This window comes from Brachyistius frenatus, unplaced genomic scaffold, assembly GCF_029030835.1.
Source record: "Brachyistius frenatus isolate BFR_SWC_R1_liver_20210118 unplaced genomic scaffold, ASM2903083v1 Contig_6, whole genome shotgun sequence".
Classification (NCBI taxonomy): Eukaryota; Metazoa; Chordata; class Actinopteri; family Embiotocidae; genus Brachyistius; species Brachyistius frenatus.
In genome coordinates, this window is record NW_027210605.1 from 4,022,647 (window position 1) to 4,046,498 (window position 23,852).

The following is a 23,852-nucleotide window of genomic DNA, read 5'->3' on the forward strand; positions in this document are numbered from 1 at the left end:
TGTGCAGTACTATCACAGCTTAGTGGGCCAGTGCAGGTGAGACAGCAGGGATTTCCTGTTAGGCCCCTCTGCTACATTCTTGCTAAATTGCTCCTTGCCAGGTGGAGTTGGAGTGGAGGTCTTTCTGTGTCTCACACACACACACACACACACACACACACACACACACACACACACACACACACACACACACACACACACACACACACACACACACACACACACACACACACACACACACAATCATGTGCTGATGCCCATGTGCCGCTTGCTACATGAGTTTGTGTGTGTGTGTGTGTGTGTGTGTGTGTGTGTGTGTGTGTGTGTGTGTGTGTGTGTGTGTGTGTGTGTGTGTGTGTGTGTGTGTGTGTGTGTGTGTGTGCTAATGTGAATTGTGGAGGACAGAGCTGTTCTCAGTATTAGACTTTGGTTGTCTGCCAGAGGAGCAATATGAGATAAATACTTTGCCATCTTACACCTGGGGGTCCTGGCCTGCTTCTAATGCTACTACATGAGAGGCACCCTCTGTGTGTCTCTGGACTGCATGGTGCACTCTCATTTTACACATGCAGATACACACACACACACACACACACACACACACACACACACACACACACACACACACACACACACACACACACACACACACACACACACACACACACACACACACACACACACACACACACACACACACACAGGTAGGTAGGAATTAACTGTAGCCGAACGCAGCCACACTTATCAATTGTGTTCTTAGTATATCTGTTGTTATTTTAGCCATTTCCCCACTACTACTGTGTTTAGCTCTTTCATTATAAATACCTCTCAAACAGTGGGAGATAACAATCCATAGTAACTTTAATGCAATCAAGAGTGCAGAAGCATTAAAAAAAAAAAAAGTGAAAAGAAGGAAAAAGTGCAAGGCACTCTTCTGGCAAAACATAAAACGCACTTATTCAGATGACTACTTTATAGTCAAAACAAGATGATTAGAAAAGTTAAAACAAAACTGGGTTGCAACCCACGCTTAGTGGCACAACCAGCCTTCTTCAGGGTGTGTAAGTGCATATGTATTGTTGTTCTGGAGGACAGGAGTCCTGCAGTTTCCAGTCGATGGACACTTCTTTCAAAATGTTCTTCTTATTGTGCAGTCAGAAACGTTCCTTTGAGTTTGGTATGTTATATATGTGTCTCAGCGTACATCCCAGTATTATGTGTTATAGAATTCTAAGTCTAATGTTGTCGTTGGCTGTGATGAAGCTACTTAACTGACTAAATTTCATCTCCAGCTGCTCCAACAACCATCCTCCCTTTATGAATCTCCTTCTGTGCCTTGTGAAATACTTGAGAGATGAGCTGCAGAACAAAACAGTCTGTGCTTTAAGTGTTTTCACACCATCCCTTTTGTGTCTAACTAAGGCTTGTTAAAAGGACTGTTTACAAGCTCTACCTTCCTGCTTCCCTTTATCTATATGTGTGTATTTCTTGGATCCACAAATAAAACACACATACAGACTTTAAAATTAAGTTCAAATGGGTTCACTATTGGCACCGTGGCAAAAAGTCCTGGAAATTATATCCGTTTTTGAAGAGCAACAGAGGAGCGCATACTCTTTTAATGACAGCCAGATAAAAGTGTGTATGTATATGTGTGTCATTGTAGGCACCGCGATACTGATATATGTCCAATAAGAAATTCTGGAGCAAGCTCAGACATCTCTCATCTCACTGCATACAGCCAGATACAGAGGATTTTAATGTGTGAGTGTGAGGTGCGTGAGCAGTCTGATCTATGGCAGTGCTGGCCCAATCATACAACACCCTCAATAACAAATGATGGGACAGGCTCCAAGCTCCTTCTCTCTCACACACACTTTCACTGCGTCAGTCCACAGTGGTTTATATTATGGACGTTAGGTCAAAGTCAAACTTTTACTTCTTCCAAATGTCAACAAGTAAATGTGATGAGCTGTGTCAGTTGTAGAACTGAATAATAACATGTGGTCCACCTGACTGAGAACTGGGGGGAAAAAAAAAATCACGGTATATGATTTCTTAATCTTATATTGTATATTTCTCTGTATTACCGTAAGTGCTTCTTTTTTTCTTCTCTGTTCATTCTGGTTCATTCTCAAACGGTCTGCATTACACAGTCTATTATAGATTACTTTCAACCTATATGCTTGCCTGTCCATCAGCCTGCGTATGAGTGCTGGATATGCTGTATGAATTCTGGCTTATATCACCCACTCTGTCACGCAGTCCTCTTTTCTCTTTGTATAAATGCTTCTTTTTTTTCCCGCAGCAGCTTCTTTCCAGTTTAAGATGTCTGACTATATGTCTGTCTAACTCCCTGTTGGTCTGTCTGTTCATGTTTCTGTTAAGTATCTGCCTATCTACACTTAACTTCTCGCCCTGGTCAATTCCAGGTAGATGCTCTGCGGGTGCGACTGGAGGAGAAGGAGCAGTTACTGACTAAGAAGACCAAGCAGCTGCAGGACTTGACTGATGAGAAGAGCACACTAACAGGAGAGATCCGAGACATGAAGGACATGCTGGACGTCAAGGAGAGAAAGGTCAACGTCCTGCAGAAGAAGGTATGTGAATCTCGCTAATTAGTGCATCACACAGTAATGGTCAACGCGGTGTAGTCAGACCAAAAGTACATATTAAACAAATTTGTTCTAAATTAGATTAAGTTTATTCAGAGAAACATGTTCGTACTGAAGACACCACACCTTTGATTGGTCCACATAGCAGCACATCTTCTTAAAGCTGCTCTGATCAATATTTTTTATACTAACTGGATTAAATGATTACACATATGTGAAAGAGGTTGCTGAATGTCATCAGACTCTGCTGTTTTCATCATAGCCCACAACAATTTCTCTCACTGCTCTTATCAACCTTGTTTCCATCTGCAGCGGGTAACAGTTGTCAGTGATACAACTGTATGCACTCAATGCTACAAATGGTAGACAGAAAAAGTATAAAGTGGCTTGCTGTAGATAGGAAGTTGCATATTTTTCCTTCAGAACTTGGTGGTAACCAAAACCAGAACTAAAAGACAAGCCTATTGGGCTTCCATGTGTTAGATGGTTATAAACCCAATCCACATAAAGATCATTTTGCTCTAGGTCTGCTGGATGATATGCATCTGTTTTTGGAATGTCTGCCAACACCTTAGTGTTTTGTACATTTTTCAGCCACCCTCAAATGGCCCAAATTTTTTTTTAATCATTCCTGTTTTTACATTTTAATGCCTTTACATGGAAAACACAAGCAACATTTAATTTATGATTCCAGATGTCACCCCCCCCACCCCCTCCTACTGCCCCCCGCGCTCACACACACACACACACACACACACACACACACACACACACACACACACACACACACACACACACACACACACACACACACACACACACACACACACACACATGGCATGTCTCAGAGGCCTTAATGACTTTTATAAGGGTAGGTATTCTGACTGTGCCTGTGGCCACCTGTGGTGCTCATGTTGGCAATTCCTCTATATACCAATTACACACACATAAAGGTCTTCTCTCGACTTCCCTATTTCCTCTCATGTCCTCAAATTAAAGCTCCCTCCCACCCCCCTTTCCCCTTGCTGAGTTTAATGAAAATGGGCTACAAAGGTCATATAGAGTGCAATCAATCTGTATGTGTGTATGTTTATGTCTTTGCATGAATACATTCAGCTGCATTATTACAGTATGTTTGTGTGACCTCCAAGTCTTTTTGTGCAAGAAGTTGAAAGATGACCTTTATGCAGAGCCTGTACAGTGCTGTACTCCCACCTACAGTTATCTATTTGAGACATTTACAGAAATAAGTTTGTTTGTTGCTCATCATTGTTTCCTGACATTTAACTCACATCTGTGAACTCCATCTTTAGAAATGAAATGTTTGCTTTTAGCTGCCAATTAAGGCGGCTCAGGGGTACAGTATTTACAACTGTCACCTCACAGCAAGAAAGTTCTGGGTTTGAACCTGCTGGTTGTTTGCATTTTCTCCCTTGCGTGGGCCCTCTGCAGGTGCTTCGGACTCCCACCTCAGTCTAACAATATGTGTGCTCGATAGATGGGTGATTTTAAATTGGCCTTGAGTGTGGACGTGAGCATGAGTGGTTGTCTGTCTATCTGTATTGGCCGTGACCCTGTTCGGGATAAAGTAGGTAATGAATGGATGGCTGCCACTTATTTTTAGAGTAATTTTCTTGGAAGTTTAAAATCAACATTAAAAGGTTTACTTGATTAAGGATTTATATATTCCTAAAAGCGATTATTTTTTCATACATTTTTCTGTGCAGTTATTTTACTCAACTTCATTTGGGAATTTTTACCACTTCAGGCTCAAAAGTGAGCTTACTTTGGGTTGCAAATTCTTTTTTATGTTCGTCTTTTTACTGTATTGATAGCTTGTTTCTAAATAGCCAGTTTTTGTTTCGTCGTGGATGTTTTTCGTCTCTCTATTCCTCCTCATCCTCTTGTGTCTTTTCCTTTCTCTTATACAATTATTGTTGCTCTCAATCTTAAGTACATCTTGGAAAATGGTCGGCAGTAAAATGATGCTTACATTACAAATTAGCTGAACTGTTTATATATAAAAAGTATTTAATATTTTGACTCAGTTTCTTATATGTTTTAATGTGAACTGAAGAATTATCTTAGACTTTGAACTGACAGGTGTTTCACTCCATTAGCCACACTGTATACACTGACCACAATCTGAATAGTTTTCAAAACTTCCTATTCCCAAACAGTCCTTGGGGGCCATTACTTACACCGTTTTGTCCCAGGGGAAAGGCAGGATTGGAGCTAGAAGTCAACACTAGTTTCCTTTCTGGACTTCATACTTTACAAGTTTCTGCTAGCATATTGTAAAACACACAGAGACTGTGTGTGTTTGGCAGTGAGAAGTCCTCCCCAGACACAAATTTAAGTGCCAAGGATGTATTTTCAAACTAAAAGGTGACTCTGTGTTCTTCAGCAATGAAGCGGATCCGACCTTCAGCAAATCAAATGTTTAACCTGAATCTGAAGCTCAACACAGGGGCTTAAAATAAGTTTGCAATTTTCCGATTTTGACAAGATTTATTCTTCTCTGTCTGCCACAGATAAAATAACTGAACACTAATCTGACATTTCATTCATTTTTATGACATTTTAAAATTTTGTTCGGGGTTTGATATTTACTCAGTTCATGTTGGTCACACAGTGATCGATATTTTAATCTTCCTTAACTGTGGCTGCCTTCACTTTTTTTTCTGATTTTGGTGTGTGTTATCAGGTAGAGACTGATCATTTAGCCTCCAATCACTTTCTGAAAACCTCTCAGGTGAGTTATAACTTTCTTAAGGAAACTCAAACCTGACAAGAGCTAATGTGTCTTTGATTGAGGAATTTCTGTTTTCATTTGATTGAGGTTTTTTTTGTATATAAACAAAGGAAAATAGCCTCCTGCCTCTGCAGGTATTACAATAAAGTCATTATGATTTAATTTGAAAGGGTTTGTTAATTTTATTAGTTGGCCTCATTTAAATATCAATGTTGCCAGTCACTAGGTTAATATAGAGCTTAAAAAATGTCAAACGAGACGAACTTGCTATAATATTAAAACAACGCAGTCAAAGGGAAAACAGCAGTTGCACAGACTTGTGTATGAAACCAAAGCCAACCAGACGTTTGTCATAAAGAAGTTCATTCGCGAGTTCAGACAATTTTGTCACTGCATGGTGGACTTGTTTTAATGAGAGCCAGACCACTAGTGCATGCCTTCATTGTACAAAAATGATCTGCTCTCAGTCACCACATTCAGAGTGCAGTCTTGTCTGTAGGCACAATGATATTAGCTACAGGTTTTAGAAGTAAAAAAGAAGAGCTCTGTTCTCCAGCTGTCTGTGCAAAGCTGCATCCTAAACCTAAAGATGCAGCTGCAGCAACACATTTGACTTTACATCAGAGTTGTTTAAGTAATTTATTGTTAATATGGCACTCATTAGAAGTTTACTGAATACATCAAAACTATCTGAATAAATCTTGTTTCAATCTGGTAAATTCAGACACCGTGATACATTTCTATCACCTACTTGTATTATTGAAGGTGGTTAACATAAGAAAATCTATAAATTGGTCAAATTCTATTGATTTGTGTTATTTGACAGTGTTTGAAGAACAAATCAGACTTTTTCTTCTTTGTGCCGTTACAGAAAAAAAAAATACTAATTGTGGTATTCTGCATGCAGAGAAAGAAATGCAGAAACAGACTTGTTCAGGTGATGACTATTTAATAGAGTCACACAATAAAAAGACATTACACATTGTGTTTCATATAGTTTTAATGTTCCCAGTATATCTTGTCCTTATCATCCCAGTTTCAAACTCATTCTATGTAATTTGAAGTCACTGAATTTGGATTGTAATTTACCAGGGACCATGCATTTGTCAATATGATGCCTTTGTAGAGAAACTTTTTTTTTTAATATGAAGTAGTTCTAATAAATACAGTTCACAGTAAGCCTGTGGATTACTCAGAACAAAAAGGATATTGTTTCTGGAAAGATATGATGTAGATGTTTTTATAAGTGTTTTTTCAGTGTTATTAGCAACACAAATTAAATTCTAAACTTCAATGTGTTCCCTAAACACCTCAGAAAATACAGTAAGACTGAAACTATATTTATTGCAAGATACCTCGAGAGGATATGAGGAAAATAAGGTTCTTGTAATTTGGGTAAACCGATCCTGTAATCTGTGACGACCAATCCGTTCGTGGTCTTTTTCAGAAAAGAAAAATGCTGTGTTAGTGACACTGTTCAAATGGAATTCAGAATTACGATTTAGGGAGCCACATACCTTTCCTTACAAGTGTACACTTTTCTTTTGACAACTCTGTATACACTGTAGCCACACTATGTACATTAACCATCTCTGTCTGATTTGTTTTCCAAATTTCCAGTTTCCCAGCAGACTTAGTTGGCTATAACTTACACATCTGTATATGAGGTAAAAGACAGGAGTGCAGCTTGTTTCCTTCCCGGTTTCATACTGTATGAGTTATTGCATTCCAAAAAAACAACAACCAAAGAATGATGTTTGGATGTTTGAAGTCTTCCCAGTGCAGGTTGACGCTTTGTCCTGAATGTTAACTGTTACTCTAAAATTAAGGGTAGACTTTCCTCACTAGGGACGTTTTGATATGACAAAACTTTATAGATAGGGAAAAGCCAGAGGTTTGTACAGGAGGTTATTAAAGTTCTGTGAATATGTCTTTGGCTTTGCTGTGTGCAAGCGCTGTTTTTGCTCTCATGACTCAATGCTTAGATCATTTCATAAGGGGCAAACCTCTTCTTCATAAAATTATTAGCTGAAGAATGAGTCAGCTAAACACATTTCTTAGTGCTATTAATCCCCCGCTGATGAAAAGAGCTTTGAAGGTTAACATGGTGCATCTGTGTTATTACAACAAGCTCTCCATCTACACTGGTCTACAAACAGGTCCAATGCCCCACCACCCAGAGTGAAGATGATAAAGGCTACTGACAGGTCAACTAGTGCATGATAATATGTTTCGACCTTTGTGTGTGCACGTGTGTTTCTCTTTTTTCCCACTCATAAAGAATTGATATCTGCAGAACTAAGAGGAAAACAGTGGGTTGGATGTTTATGTGAGTGCAATATAAAATGTATGTAAATAAATAATGTATTAGACTGGTTATGGACCTCCTCATGCTGCCATTAGTATTCTTTGATTTGTTTTTCATCCTGGTTCTGTGTGGATTTGGATCTTTGGGTAATTTTTTGGTCTTAAAATGTTTTCTTCACTGTACAGACTTGACATTTTCATCAAATAGACATCTTTGACTTTGATGTTTAAGGGTTTGCTGCCCCCAATCTGTGTTTGAAGTGTGGATCTTTTGAATGGTGGAGTGCCCATTTTTAGCGCCTCTTTGGTGCTGCTGCAAGTGATCACAAATTGGTGGTTTAATGAGACAGATCAGTCCCTCCAGGATTTACCAGTTTTACCAGTAATGTTCCATGAACCCTGTAACCTCAGTTTTTTTCCATATTCTTTGATCAACCAGCATGTGGTCTGTTTGGATGATGAGCGAAAAGGTTGAAAAGCATTGCTGACTGTAAATGAAGATTTATTTTTGTTGATAAAGCAACTTTTGTTTGTTTATTAATAATAATAATAATAAAAAAATTTAGACTATAATTTTACTGCAAATAAATAATGAAAATTTTGATATTGCTACATGTTGTGAAGATTGGTTGAATTTCCAAACAATTATTGCGAGCACAATATTATGATTTCCTAGATAAACCAGTGCTTGGCAAAGTGATTAATAAAATGACAATACAACAACACCAACAACAGAATTAAACACTATGCAAATGAAATAATAAGGGAAAATACTTAAGTTATCAAATTGAGCACACTGACATAGCACAGACTTTCCACAATACCATGTATTTCAAGTTTCGCTGTTATTTGAACATGTTTTTTAATGCCGAAAAGCTGTCTGAATCTGGTCCAAAGCTTCCTGCCTTAAGCAGTCAATATGGACAAAACACTGTGTGACTCTACCAAAAACAAAAATGACAAGACAAACGTCTGGAAGTATTTTCTTGCTCACAATAATTGAAAGAGAACAAACAAAAACATCAAAGGTGACAAGGATTGGGAGAGTTGGGGTGTGTCGTGGCAAAAAAAAAAAATAATTCTTGCAATATTACTTATATACTTTAGACATCTGAAAGCTGTGTCTCAGATCCCCTACTTTCTTTGTCCATCTCAATGGCTTTTTATAATATGACAGACACAGAAAGTACACAACAGAGGCAACCTTAAATTGCAGTATGTATCACTCATTACTTCACTAATTTCTGTCTCAGGCGAGTATGATGATTTTAATATTTTCATACAGGCCTCTACATGGACAGTCACCATGACTTATAGCATGATGCCATGATGTCATTGCTGTAGTTTGAGCCATAGATTGATCCTAATAGCTAGGGCCTGAATTGAACTAAAAATAATGAGGAACTGGTCTTTGAATGAAGAAAGAAAACTCATATGCTACATTTGTATGGGTATTTTGGTCTAATATATCACAACACAGAACAGTGGGAGCTCTGTTCAAGGTCTTGGTCTATGAGACCATGACCAATGCATAATGATGCATTTATTTATTTATTTTTTCATTTTTGGTTCTTTTTTTTTCTTTTGCTGAGGGGGCTGTCGGAGGTACATACGCAGAGCCGGTTGTGGTGTGGTTTTGGCATACATGTGTTATTCATGTTCAAACATTGTGGTCTTCTCAATCCATATTCATGCTTTTAAAAATGCTGGCTGTGTGCATGGAGGTATAGTACCCCCTATCATGTTCCCTCCTATAGCAACCACAGACAGGGAGATTCGATTACGTCCACTCGGGCTGGACTGGGTGCATGTTTGAACGTGTGTGTGTCTATATGGAAGGATTCCTTGTACATAAGGGTCTCTCCTAGATATTGTAGTGTTTAGCAGGTCTTCTCTGCTTCTCAGGGGAACCAACCGCTGTTTCAGTGCACCCTCCGCCAGACTCTTTCAGCACGTGCTCTGGCCCAGTGTCATCACTCGCCCTGGCCTGGTTTATTCGACATGGCTCGGCCTTTGATTGTGAAGAAACGTAGAGCAAGAGATTGATATAGAGATAATTGCGTTGTTCCCTTGCCTTATACATTTCTTCTCTTTCTTCACCCCCACTTTGCTCTCTCAGCCTCTATGGAGCAATTGCTCTTCTCTCTGTCCATTTGTCAAAATGTTATGAGCTTTCACATTTGTTGAAATACACTCAATTTTCATGTCCCTTGCTGAATAAATGGATGCATACCGTCTATTGACTGTCCTTGTTAATATAAAGCTATAGTAACCATGCAAGCTTTTACCAAACTTGTTTTCCCAAAACAACTTTGAATGTCTCTCTCTTTCTTTTTTTCTGTCCCTCCTCCCACATGTTTTAAAGACTGCCCCAAAACAACACTGGCACTGTTGAGTGTGATGCATATTGATAGTGAGGGGAAGTGCTGCCTGTTGATAGAAAGACAAATATTAGTCCAGCAATGGCACAGTGTTTATTGTGTATGTGTGGAAGGGAGCGAGTGAGTGAGGGAAGGGTGAGACGCAAAGGGAGTGAGTGAGGGGAGCGAGTGGAGTGAAGGGAGTGAGCAAAGAGAACGAAGGAAGTAGCAAGTGAAGGGAGCGAGTGAGTCAGGGAGGGGAGTGAGTTAGTGAATAAGAGAGCAAGTGATAATAACATGCTCTGGAAACTTCAGTTGTTTGCCCTGATTGACTTAGCTGTCAGTCAGAGGCCGTGTAGACGAACCCTGTCATTGCTAATAAGTGCTGTCATTTAAAAGTCCAGTGACACTCCATATTAATTGGACTTTAATACTGATGGAAATTAATACTTTTTCTATGGTCATATATATCCCAACCTAAACCAGGAAACTGCAAAATATAGAGGCCAAAACTATGACATGGGTGTGCCTGATAACAGCACCATTCTGCCATGATCCAAAGCAAAGAAACACTAATGATGCTCCTATATGAGTGTGATCCCAAATGGCATATTTTTACTTTTGTTTGGTCTATTAGAATGGTGTTCATTGCAATGAGGTTGTCCAGTGACATGTCAGTGCATTGGCTCATGTGACTGATATATATTCCCTAGATAGATAGATATGCAGTGTGCAGTGTAAGTCGTTCAGGTGAGTGATTGTGGGTGTAACAGCTGTATAGATCCTTACAGATAACTCTACTGTATGTGTATGTTCCTGCATGTGAGTGTGTGTGATCTTGATAGATCTGTGATGAGGCCACCAATGCCTTTCATCCTAATGGATTCCAGCTGACCAATCACAGTGCATTGACATGGCCACAGATAAGCCGGTTGGAACTGGGGGGGGGGTTCCGGTAAACTGTCTGTGATAGGCCCCCCTGTATTCCCTTCTTCTCCTATCAGCAATCAGCCGAGGTTAATGGTGAGAGCCTGAGGCTTGCTGATTGGAGCCAGGCAGCACATCAGTCAAGACAAACCCAGGGTTGGGCCGCATGTCAGGCCCCAGCTATTCCAGTCCATCTTCTGCCTGACCACAGCATGTGCACTTCAACTCGAGAAATCAAATGTGTTTGATGACTCTCCAACTCGATGAAGAACTCAAACCTGACTTTATCCTGATGATGACACATCATAACTCAGGCTGAACTGTTTCAGCACTTCAGTTTGTGCATCATGCTCTCAGAAGAGGTGTTACCGTTTGAATGCTGCATTTCACCTGCCTGACCAGATCACTGGGTCAGAAGCTACAGGTTGACACATCGCTGGTCCATCGCCGGGTGGTCACCTTTTCTTTCTTTCTTTCTTTTTTTCTTTCTTTCTTTCTTTCTTTCTTTCTTTCTTTCTTTCTTTCTTTCTTTCTTTCTTTCTTTCTTTCTTTCTTTCTTTCTTTCTTTCTTTCTTTCTTTCTTTCTTTCTTTCTTTCTTTCTTTCTTTCTCTCTCTCTCTCTCTCTCTCTCTCTCTCTCTCTCTCTCTCTCTCTCTGATCAAAGGGCTCCTATTCCTTCTCTCCGAAAAGAAGAAAAAGAAAAGAATTAATACTAATGGTGCTGGGAGCAGAGGAGTAAAGCATCAGGGTAATTACCCAGCAATCACTGCAGCATTCCGCAGCTGGGGGGGGGGGTGGGGGTGGGGGTGGGGGGCAGAGATAGGGTCTTGAGCCTAAAGAGCATGGACTTGGATCAACTTGGCTGGCGCACACACAGGCACACTCACACTCACGTACGGCCGAGCTTGCACAAGTGCAATCTGTCTTCATTGAACAGCTCTGGGTCTGCAGGAGTCTCTCCCTGCTCATTTTGCACTGTGGTCGACCAGAAGAAATCCCTATGAAAACAACACGTCTTTGTCTTTGTGTCTATCAGTTTCTGCGTGCGTGTCTGCATCTCTATATGTGCTTTATGAGTACATATGTGTGTGTTCGGGCCTAATTGATATGTATGAATGTAGTGGAAGGTTTCTGTGTGAATTACTTTCTGGAGGAATGTGTGGGGAGAGGGGGAGGATGTCTGCTTGTCAAATGTGTAAGTGCTATATGCAGCCCCAATCGCCTGAACATGGCCTGACATTCATGATAATAATCACAGCCTGATTGTGTGCGTGTGTGTGTCTGTGTATGTACTCCATAGGTCAGAACTGTATGTTGAGAATAAGCCACACGTAACACTGAAATTATAGATATGTTGATATGGAGTCTTGTTTTTGTATATGTGCTCATATGCAAATGTCTTTCAAGCTGCTTAAATATTGCTGTGTCCAAAGTTGTCCATTTTTTTTTTGGCTGGCCTAAGTTTATCAGACTATCATCAAAAGTTGGATAATGAAAAGAAAAATAAACTGTAGTTTATGAAAATAACCGAGGTACTGCACATCAGTCACTTTGCCTCCAAAGTTAATGTGTTTTGTGCTCTGTTAAAACATCCTAAGGTTAATTACAAACACAGAGGCAGTTATGTAATCAGAAGAATTATTTAAGTGTTTTAATGTTTGCATCATCTCCACCTTCTGATTAGAGAAATTCTGTTTGAGAAACTGTATTTAGTTAAATGGCTTTGAGCTTTTTTCCTAGTTAACAGTTCAGGCATTTATAATAAACAATTACAGAGCAGTTCAGACTGGCTGTGTTTTATTATCTGCAGAACAAAACCACTGTACTTAGCCCACAAGTAAAGTTAAAATAATACAATAAACCTTTGCCTCTGACCCAACTTGCTGATAAACACAGCTGCCCTCATCTGTTTCAGAGATCTGAAATTCTTCAACCCCTTCATGCAGTTTTTTTTTTTTTTTTTTTAATATTAATTTAATTCTTTGTTGTTTAATTTCTTTTATGTGGCTTTTTATAAATGAAATTACATTCATATTGTCTAAAATTTAAATGATCACCTTTTGTGAAGCAGAACCCCCACACTATGACTACTTCAGACTATGACTATACTCTGGAGCACACTGTTTAGTATTACTTCTTTTTCCAAATCTTTTTTCAACCTGTTTGACATAATTTCCGACCCCTAAATTATCTTTGTAGATGTCCTGGTTTAATTTATTTGATGTTTCTCATTGATTTATTATAACTAAGGTCTTATGAATGCACTTAAATGCTGACGAGCTCATGCATCTTAACAAATACAATGTTTGCAAAAAAAAAAAGCATCTAAAACACATTTATAAATAATGATAAATAAGGTGTTTTTATCTGTTCTGTCGTGTTTCTCTGCATGCATAAAGTGCATGTCTGTCTGCTTTTGTGTATGTTTATGTGCATGTGTGCCTGCATACAAATGAGAGTATGTGCGTCGCTGATGGACACAGAGCACCTTTGTTTTTCTAAACAGCTCATGGTGGTTATGAGCAGAATGAATGTTGAAGCAATGGAGAGGAGGCTACTGTAAGAGTTACAGGCTTCAGTCTTAATCAAAGTGAAAACCGTAGAAAATTCAGTCTCTTTCATTTGCTCCCAGTTCCACTAATCTTTTTAAAAAAAATTTTTTTTTTTACCTTGGCTGTGGAATTGGCAAAGACCTGCCTGTTTGGTGTGTCAAATCTGGATTCTGCCTTTGCATGGACCTTTTAGGTTTTGTGTCAGAAGAGGTTTGGTAGACAATTGCAGAGCAGAGAAATGAAGGCATGCTGGCACACAAGCACAAGCACACATTGGCAGAACACATGGTTTTGTGCAATTATGTCCAGCCTTCTTCTGCAGCCAAGTGTAGGGCAACATAAGAGCCCCCAAACAGCATTCATTTAATTTCTTCATGAGGGAGAAACATTTTGTGGCTGTCTTTAGCCCCTGTTGATGTTCAGTAAAGTCCAGAAATAAAAAATGACTTTTACTTTTTCCTCATCTAGAAAAGTGTGGATGATTTCGGAACTGCAGCATCACAGTTCTTGACCCTGCCTTGTCTTCTTCCCTGTCTCGGGCACCACTTGTCTTATGAAGTCATTGTGCTGTGTTGTTGCGCTCGATAACAGATGAATAATGACTCCTCTTGCAAAGCAGTATGACATCAGGAAGGTCATTCGAGGGCAATACGGGAGAGGTGTCGTTTCCTGCTTTAAAGGTCTCGCTTGTTCACGTTGTCTATTCACATCCGGGCCAGACAATTTAGTCGTCTGTAGAGATCTTTAGGCGATTAAACGTGAGTAAATGGAGGTGGTTCTCTTTCATTAGCTAACTGTATTTGTGTAATGTTTCCTGACATTTTTATGTTTAGCTGCTCCTAGTATTTTAGAAAACTGATATGAGGTGTTGTTTAGTCGTGAGTTTCTTGTCAGTTGTGCAAGGGAAAACCCGTTACTAGTGAAGACAATATGTCCTCTGTGACATCCTGTTGTATAAAGCGATGTCATAGATAAGGAGTTTAACAAACTTGGGAGTTTGATTCTCCTCTGTGGTTGTGCACCAATCAGCAGTAACTCAAAAGTCAAAAACATAAACACTAAGTGATCCATTACAAATTAAAAGGGGAACTTTCAAAGTGGATAAATGGCCCTATGGCAGCAAATCACCACACGGAGGCGCCAGCTCACGTTATATCAGTCCTTCCACAGCCTGCCAGTGTTGCCCGTGTTGTGTTGAGATGGGGCGGTGATGGGATGTGGTAAAGGGACACAGGTTAAACGAAGTGCAAGCACACCCTCCTCACACCAAAAAGGTCACTGCTTTCCCTGTTCTCCATGAACAGACTATGTTTCTCTCTGAAGACCAATGGCCGTGCTCAGAAGCACGAAGATGTCTTTTGATAATCTGGGAATCAGCAGCCTTTGATGGCAAGAGATGGGGGCAGTATGCGAGTGTACATGTTTGAGTGTACTTGAAAACATATGTACACACATACAAACATTTTCCAAGTTTAATGTATACATGTTTTACTTGGATTTGCAGTATGTGATTGTAGAGTACTTCCGGTAGCAGGATGATATTTCCGGCATGTAGTCTTACATACTGTTTCTGTTTGAGTGTGACCTAGATTTCTCTGGGGAAATACGCACTGTGTTACTATATATTGTTCAGTTTGCTGTTATTGTCCCTCTGTGTAGATATGTGTGTGCGTGGAGTATGTACGTGCATATACAGTACATGTCAGCGCCAGGATCTTTGGGTTTTACAAGTGTCCCTGTCATATTTTCAGAGGTGATGACAAGCAAGTTGCCTTTCATAGAGGGCGACCAATTATTGTTTGGTATTTTTATTGGTCCAAAAGAGTTTTAAAAATACAAATGATTGTATTTTTATGGTGGTCACGCTCCACGCTGGTCTCCGTTGTGTTCTGCAGAAATGATTCCTCTGGCAGCCGTGGAGTTCTAGTTCTGAGGTTGGATGGGAAACATACGGGTCGACCGGGTTTGTGGTTCTGCTCCGGAACAAGCTGCTTTTAGATCGCCATTTTTTTGCCAGAGACACAAAGTCGGATACTTCTTTCCCATTGCATTAGAGCTCAGTTTGTGCTAAACATGATCATAATGTACAGACTGAACCCGCAATGCAAAAGCAAAGCACCCAATCGGGTTTGTGAGATAACTGCACAAAGAAGCAGAATGTTTTATCAACATCTATTAATTTCTTAACTTTTTATGAATGTGTGTCAGCTGTTGTTTGAGACCTCAAGTTCTTCACTCACTTTTTACATCATTATATCACTGAAAATCAACTGCAAATCTGTTGACAAGTAAAAACCACGATACAACATCTCTACATTCCTTAGCCTCCCAGTGCGCTATCGTAATTTACTATTCAGCAACTATTACTATGGGGCAATCACGGTCAATAGCATGTGCAAAGTCAAGGTCAGAGGAAGGTAACTGTACATCAACACTCCCACTTTAAAGGAGTCCAGTCCTATCAGCTTTTTGATAAAGTTATCAAGAGTCAAAACAGTATGGCTGTAAACAGTGGGGAGCCTGTGTGTGGGAGATGACTGAGACAGACGTCACGGTTTCTCAAGAGGATACGCACTCACTGAGACAGGCAGGCCACACCACAGAGCCTGGCCTGTAGAGTCATGGAAGCTGCCTATCGTAGGTGGTCTGCTTCAGTGGGAGGTGTGTTTGGTTGGAGAGTGGGATGACATATGCACAGCAGTTTAGTGATAAACGCCTCAGTATATGTGTGTGTATGTGAGAGAGGGGGGAGGAGAGGTGCCTTAGTATAGTTTGAGGTAGCCTCATACACTGAGAGATAAAATGAATGACTGCTGTTCTCATCATAACAACAGAGCTACTGAAAGGGAGTCTCCCAGAAAGGCCCACAGCTGCCCAGCGCCTCGCCTGCACACAAAATCATTTCTCCTCAGAGAGCGTGTTTGGAGTTTGAGAATTCTGACAGAATTCCTTGCCCTCTTTCCCATATCCATGATTCACGTGACTCGTTCTCATCCAGAGGTGCAAGGTTTAAGTTGTGTTTTTCTGCACAATTTCACAGAAGGCCAAGTGACGAAGCTAAATATTTCATTGAGCGGTTGTTATTTTGTGCAACTAGGCCAAAGAAAACTTGAGTCTGGTGAAGAATGTAATCATTTATCTAAGGGCCAGGGGCGACATGCTCAATTTGCCCTAAAACAGGGCTCTGTGGTGCCCACAGGGACAGGGAAGCAAGGGTGTGCATGAGTGCATATGTTTATGTTTCATTGTATATTTAGAAGAACAAGGTACGTCAAGCTACCGAGGTTCTACAACCAGAGGCCAAAGTGAGACATTTGATTTTTTTTTTGTACTTTCTTTGTTTACTGCATGTGGAGATAAGCATGTTCTAGCGCCAGTTTGTTCACTTCAAATGAAAGAAACTTGAAAGAATAAGTGAGGAAAACCACACGACACTCACCTCTCTGCTTTCCCTTCTTTCTCACAGTGCCCAACCTAAAATCCCATCTAACACACCCATGGCAATCATGAGTTGCTGAGAATTTTATCTGACTTTGGTAGCGTGTAGCTTTCCCATCATTCCCTTAAGGCTTTAATGTCCCTATCGGTTGTGGACTGACCCACCAGAGCCTTTAGCTTGGTTGTGTAATGACTGTCATTAACCTATCAAGATCTGCCAAAGGGGTCCTGGCTGCCTTTCCCCAACCCCTCCTGCCACTTTCCCCCTACATTGCCAAAACCAAGATGGCTCCCTTGAATCTTCGCTCTTGCCCTCCGGGGAGCAGAGAACACCAAAGTCTACAGTCTAATTAGATTCATTTGTAAAATAGCTGTAGAGATTTGGACATTATCTATCTACGTACCCATGACTGGAATGCAGCTTATTCTCCCATTTGGACTTTTTTTTTTTATCATATCACTCTTTCAGTAAAACTGTGGTTCTTCCTTGCCTGAAGTGCTTTCCTTTTTGATTGGAATCTTATGTTCATTAAATAATGAATTCCTTTTCGTGCATGCCTCTTTTTTGTACGATTCAAGCTCTGATCTGAGAAAGGAGCTCTCGGGTCAAATGTGGTATTAATGCTTTGCAGCAGTGAGTGAATGGCACTTTGTCTGCAGAAAAACCACTAAAGAAGACTTCGCTGGAGACAGGAAAATAAATGCTCTGTGTGCTTCGACCTCAACAAATCTCAAGGAACCCATCAACTTTTCAGATTTATTTATATTTTTGATATTACTATTAATGATATTAATTCAGAATTCAAAGGAATTCAGAGTGTGCTTATGAGATTACAAACCATTGGCAAGTCACTATGTCACCAAATCACCATGTCCTATCACCAGATGTGCTGTCCCTTTGAAAGTAATTTGTAGACCTCTGGAGTCTCATTGCATGGTAGTGTGTCCTACCCCAGCTGCATCTGTTAGTGTTTTGTTTGGTACAGCTCAGAGCGTTTTGTGTTTGTGTGCTCCTGTGTGTGTCCATGTATGTGTCTTTGTGTGTGTTCTGCTTTGCAGATGTTCATCAGATAAAGGCTGTTGAACACCACAATGGGCTATTACACCACCACTTTAGCAACATGAGGTTAGCCACAGAGAGGCAGATGCAGAGACAGAGTCCTGCAAGTCAGTGGACTGAATTAACTCTTAGTATAACACTGCTGAACTGATAGAGAAGCAGATAGAGTTACAGTATCTGCTATTCAGACAGACTGTTGGACATAGATCCAGGGGGTGAGGGATGCTGTCCCTTGTATCTAATAATACAAAATGACAATACAACAACACCAACAACAGAATTAAACACTATGCAAATGATATAATAAGGGAATATACTTAAGTTATCAAATTGAGCACACTAACATAGCACAGACTTTCCACAATACCATGTATTTCAAGTTTCGCTGTTATTTGAACATGTTTTTTAATGCCGAAAAGCTGTCTGAATCTGGTCCAAAGCTTCCTGCCTTAAGCAGTCAATATAGACAAAACACTGTGTGACTCTACCAAAAAAGAATCACAAGACAAACGTCTGGAAGTTTTTTCTTGCTCACAATAATTGAAAGAGAACAAACAAAAACATCAAAGGTGACAAGGATTGGGAGAGGTGGGGTGTGTCGTGGCAAAAAAAAAAAAAAATCTTGCAATATTACTTATATACTTTAGACATCTGAAAGCTGCGTCTCAGATCCCTTACTTTCTGTGTCCATCTCAATGGCTTTGGTGTGTACACCTCTCCAGTAGGTCTTGGACTTAAAGGTGGAATTAACTTATCCGCTCCTTGTAGATCCGACCATAATTGTCTTAACCCAATCTGCACAGTGGAAACTTTCATTGCAGATCATCATTCAGATGCCAGGCAGGGAATTGGAGAATGCAGCCAGAGGCTGAGCACACTATTCAGTATATAGATTCATCTTCTTGATGTACCAGGGATTATAATTTCTTTCCACAACGTCTCCAGTCACAGTACTCCAGTTTGGTAAATTGTAAAAATGCCTCTTAACTTTTCAGCTTCTGTCAAAACTTTTCTGCTGATGATTCTTTTGATCTTGATGACTTTTCATGTGCTTGTTTTACAACAATATGCCACTAATGTCAGCTTCTCTATTTCTCTCTGTCTGTCTTTGTCTTTTCAGATTGAGAACCTGTTGGAGCAGTTAAAAGATAAGGACAAACAGCTGGCTGGATTGAGGGAAAGGGTTCAGGGCCTTCAAACTGACTCCAGCAATACAGACACAGCTCTGGCCACACTGGAAGAGGCTTTATCAGAAAAGGTATGGAGTGAGGGGTGAGGGGAGGGTAAGAGTGGACTTGTTAAAATAAAGCTGGTAACCTTGTGAGAAAAGAGACTCGAGCCGCGGATTGAGGATAAGAACGATGGGGACCTGTCAGAACAGTTGCTGGATGAATGCTGTGAAGAATAAAGGACATTAGTGATGAAGAGTTGAAAACATTTGTTCAGATATAGACAATAAAAACTCACAAAGTGAAACTATAACACCACCACTTGGCGTTCAACTGCATGGAAATTTTTACCCTTCAGATTGGCACACTTATTTTTCAGGAAGCTATATGGCTTAAGGCTTAATGTAGTTCCATGCTTCACAGCCATAATATACTGACACAAGGTCCTAATTTATAGACCTTGGACCACACTGTGATCCTGTCTGAAAACAGTAAGGGAGAGGAGGAGGAGGCACTGGCAGAAGGGAGGTCTAAGGTGAACATAGACAGAGGATTAGTTCCTGCCTGTAACTGCGCCGAACGAAGGGAGGGAATGATCTATAGAATAAGAGGAGGATAAAAGTTTTGAAAGAAAGATGAATGGAAAGATGAAAAAGTTGAATGGCAGAAGAGACACAGCCCTGATTGTAGAGGTGGCCTCAGGATTAATGGAGGAAGAGGTCAAGGAATGCTCGGGTGGAGGAAGAGTAAAAAAAAAGAGAAGTTTCTGTAAAGACCAAGATTAAGAGCAGAACTGGCAAGAGAAATACAGTCACAAAGAATAAGACCAGGATGGAAATTTGATAATATATGATACAGCCAAGAACATACAAAAAAATAAACAACTATGACATTAGTGTAGCATAATACGAAAGATAGTGCAGACCCATGCAATGTATAATCTTAATGAGATGTGTACAGCCCTTGTCCAGAATATTTTACAGTGATATCAACTTTGTATCTGATTCTGCTCTGTAGTGTATCCTCCATCTCTCCTTTTCCTTCTCCTGGCCATAATACTTACTGTACCTGCTTAATTACTGAAAGGCCATCACAAAAAAAACAATTAAAAACAATTAATAACAGAAGTAAATATACAAACGTCTGTAATAGTCCATTAAAAAACACTGACTTAAACTGCAATAAATATAATAAAAGTCAATTAAGACAAGTACAACATATTCATAACCATAATGTGTTGTGCAAGTTAACTCATTACACAAGAGCAATAAAAACTACGGTGTCTGCTCAGCTTTAAAGGCAATCCCGAGTAGCATGTTTTAGATGATAGACAACAACTACTGCACCGGCAAAATGTTTGGATCACAGAGGTTACTGTACAGAATATCCTGTTCAGGACGAATATACATACAGTTACACCCGTCAATTATAACAAGCACAGAACTGCATATGTCAATATACATAAGAAGATACATTGCAGCACAAACCATTGTAACTGCCATGTGATTCAAGGTGAACCCAACAGACTTAGTCCACATGGCTGGATGAGTAGACGGACTGGATTTTAGTTGTAAACATTCAGTGATTGTTGTTTTCTGGCATCAAATAGAAAGCAGCTGGTACCCATAAAGCCTCACCTCAACAGTACAGAGTTAGCATGCCCGCCACTAGCACAAAGAGATGAATGGCCTTGCTTGCCATTGTGGTGTTTTGTTTTTAGCAAAATGCACAGCACTTCATCACGCAGGTCTTTACCCAATCAAACCCCATTGATTTCACACTATTCCAGAGTAGAGAGGTTACTGTCAAGAAGTGGGAATGCTGAAGCAAATTATTGCATTGAGTAATGGTGTTATTTTTCTTGTCTACACAAGTTTTCAGCGATTTGTTTATGGATTTGAATTCATGGTTACAGGGTGCCAGCAACTCCTAATTCGAGACCAGCTTGAACACAGGATGGATTTGATGTCGTATACTGTAGTGACCATGACCGTAGAGATGTCAGATCCTCGTCTGCCAATATATACACTCTGCCTTGAAGTGACTGGCTTGATTTCATAGTGACTCCATCTTTCTCCGCTTTGATGCATGTTTGAAGTTGTTGCGAGCACACATTTGTTGGGACTACAGTCTAAAAAAATTATTGGCTTGGCGCTGCAGGCTAAAAAATGGTTTTCATTTATATGTTTGTTTGTACTGGAGGCTAAAAGATGAATGCTGGTTTACATTTTGCTGGCACTGGTTGCTGGTTAACAGTTCCCAGTTCGGACAGATGTGAATGCCCAGCTGCACTGTTTGTTTTCTCGAGGATGCAATGTTTTTTATCTGTTCCAACATCCACACACTGTATATGAATATGTTTACCCATTTTAATTTACTGTTATATTCTAAACATTAGCTTGTGTTACTTTGACTATGTTCCATTAAGTGTATACTCACGTATAAAAACTATTCTAAAAGTGCTTTCTGTGATAAAATTGTGAGGTCAGGGCTTCACACAAGCTTGCACGTGACATTTTGAAAGGTGATCCAAGGCAGCTCGAAGTTCAAACAATTGTAACTCTGAGCATTGCAACATAATTATTTTTTCAGCTGATCTGTGTGGCAGGTATAAAATTAGAGCTGAGATTTGCTCACAACAATATTTACGTGTTTTGCACAATGACTTCCAATTGGGATACTAATCATATGATCACAAGTGGAGCGGCACACAGGAATGTGAGTTCTTCTTCTCGCCTGTGTATGTGTATGTTTTTACAGTATGTATGGTCATACTAATCTGCTATTATTTTCTTAGATTGTCAAAAATTCTAAAATCTGAAATTGTATTTCGTTGAACTCCACTCAATTTACATTCATTCAATCAAGAATTGTTCGCTCTGTTCTCACAGAATTTCATCTATCAATAGATTAGACGTTGGCTAATGTGTTTCATTGTGCTTGCAACGCGTAGACTGACACAGTACATGGATGTTTTCACTTAAAATCATCTTTTATCACCTAAATTTGTTTTTGTTGCCGATAGACTTTGAAATGAATAGCATAATGACACAATAAACTGTAAATCCTTTTTCCGTGTCGGCCCATGTGTTTACCCAGAAACCACTTCTGATGCAGCCTACATTTAATTCAGCTGTGATGAGGAGAGTGTTGGCAAGCTTTTCAGACTTTGTGGTCAACACAGGGTGTGTGTAATATGTTTACAAGAGCAAGTGTGTGTGTTGCTAATCAAAAACTCTGTCACAAACCTGCTCTTGGAGCCAGTCGCTAGCCACAGTGCTGTGGTTATAATTAACAGGCTGGGGCATTGTGCCCATACCGAGAACTGCTCTTTGGTGTATATATATGCTTATGAGTGTGTGTGTGTGTGTGTGTGTGTGTGTGTGTGTGTGTGTGTGTGTGTGTGTGTGTGTGCGTGCGTGCGTGCGTGCGTGCGTGCGTGCGTACGTGTGTGTGTGTGCCTGTCTATGATGTTCTCTGTGTGTTTTCTATGCGGCCTCCACACTTAGACCTCATTGAGGCAGGTTTTATTATCATATACTGCTCTCTCTCCCTAACCCCCAAACATCCTCGATATATTTTATAATGCAGGGAAAACACCCAGGACATGTGGTCTCTGTCCCTCTCCTTTCTGTCTCTCTTGCCCTCTCTTTCAAAGCCCACTATGCAGTGCTGTACTGTGCCAACTCTAGTTAGTGAGTGTATTTGTCCAATTACCCAGGGGTTTAAAACTGCCAATCATGCGGCGATGCCACGTCGTAAAGCCTCATTGCTGAGCTGTGCTCTGTGCCTAAATAAACACCTGAATAAACACCTTGGTAATCACTTCAGTCCACACCTAAACACACACACATACACCTTAACACACATCTACTACACACACCTTGCGTGCTCAGCCACCCATGGTGTGGACCTTGTCTCAGGCCGATGCCCAAAGCTATGGTGCTGCTGTCCGATGTGATTAGAGAATAGAGAAAATATGATCTAAAGATTCCATTTGTTAGGAAGTGAGCTACAGTACCGTCCAATCCCTTTACAATAAATCTGTCACTCAACCATTTTCCTTCTTCCTCCTTTCTGTTCTTCTTGGATTTGATCCCATGTGAATTCTATTATTCATGGTAGTATTATTTATGATGGGTATTTATGAGTTTGTCTTTGGCCACACCTTGTGGAGCATGTTGGTGATCCCATTCAGCAACATACTGGATTAAAATGGTCAGTAATGATAAGGAAGAATTGTAATCACACAGGGCTGACAATATTTTACTCACTAGAGGCAAAACAACATCCATTTGATAGCATTTCTCAATAATGAACGAGCTTTGTACATGATAACTATGCAAACCTGCTTACACCTCTCACCAAATTTGTACTATTTCACTGTCTCAGGAGCGAGTGATCGAGAACCTCAGGGAGCAGAAGGAACGGGAGGACAGGGTTCGGCTGGAGGAGCTGGAGCAGATGAGGAAGGAGAACCATGAATTAAAGGCCAAACTGTCTGCCCTGCAGCCCCAGAAACTGTCTCCGAGCCCGGCCGCTAACCCAAGCCCAACCCAGATCCAGAAGCCTGATGGAGAGGTCAGTGTGGATTGATTTGGGTATTAATGGTATCTTAGGAAGTGAGTTTTATGTTTTGCTTATTATTTTAATCATTCTCATATTATAA

At 40.2% G+C, this 23,852-nt stretch overlaps 1 protein-coding gene across 18 annotated transcripts in view; it reads left to right on the forward strand.

Annotated features, from left to right (window-relative positions):
* LOC138637015 (ERC protein 2) overlaps positions 1–23,852 on the forward strand; it is a 154,549-nt gene that overhangs the window by 29,825 nt on the left and 100,872 nt on the right. For all 18 annotated transcript variants that reach the window (XR_011312340.1, XR_011312339.1, XR_011312336.1 and 15 more), the window contains 3 exons: positions 2,433–2,600; positions 19,135–19,272; positions 23,576–23,764. Coding sequence is in view for 14 of the 18 variants with exons in the window: in XM_069725445.1 (XP_069581546.1) it covers positions 2,433–2,600; positions 19,135–19,272; positions 23,576–23,764 (495 nt within the window). In the remaining 4 variants the exon portion in view is untranslated. The remainder of the gene's footprint in view (positions 1–2,432; positions 2,601–19,134; positions 19,273–23,575; positions 23,765–23,852) is intronic.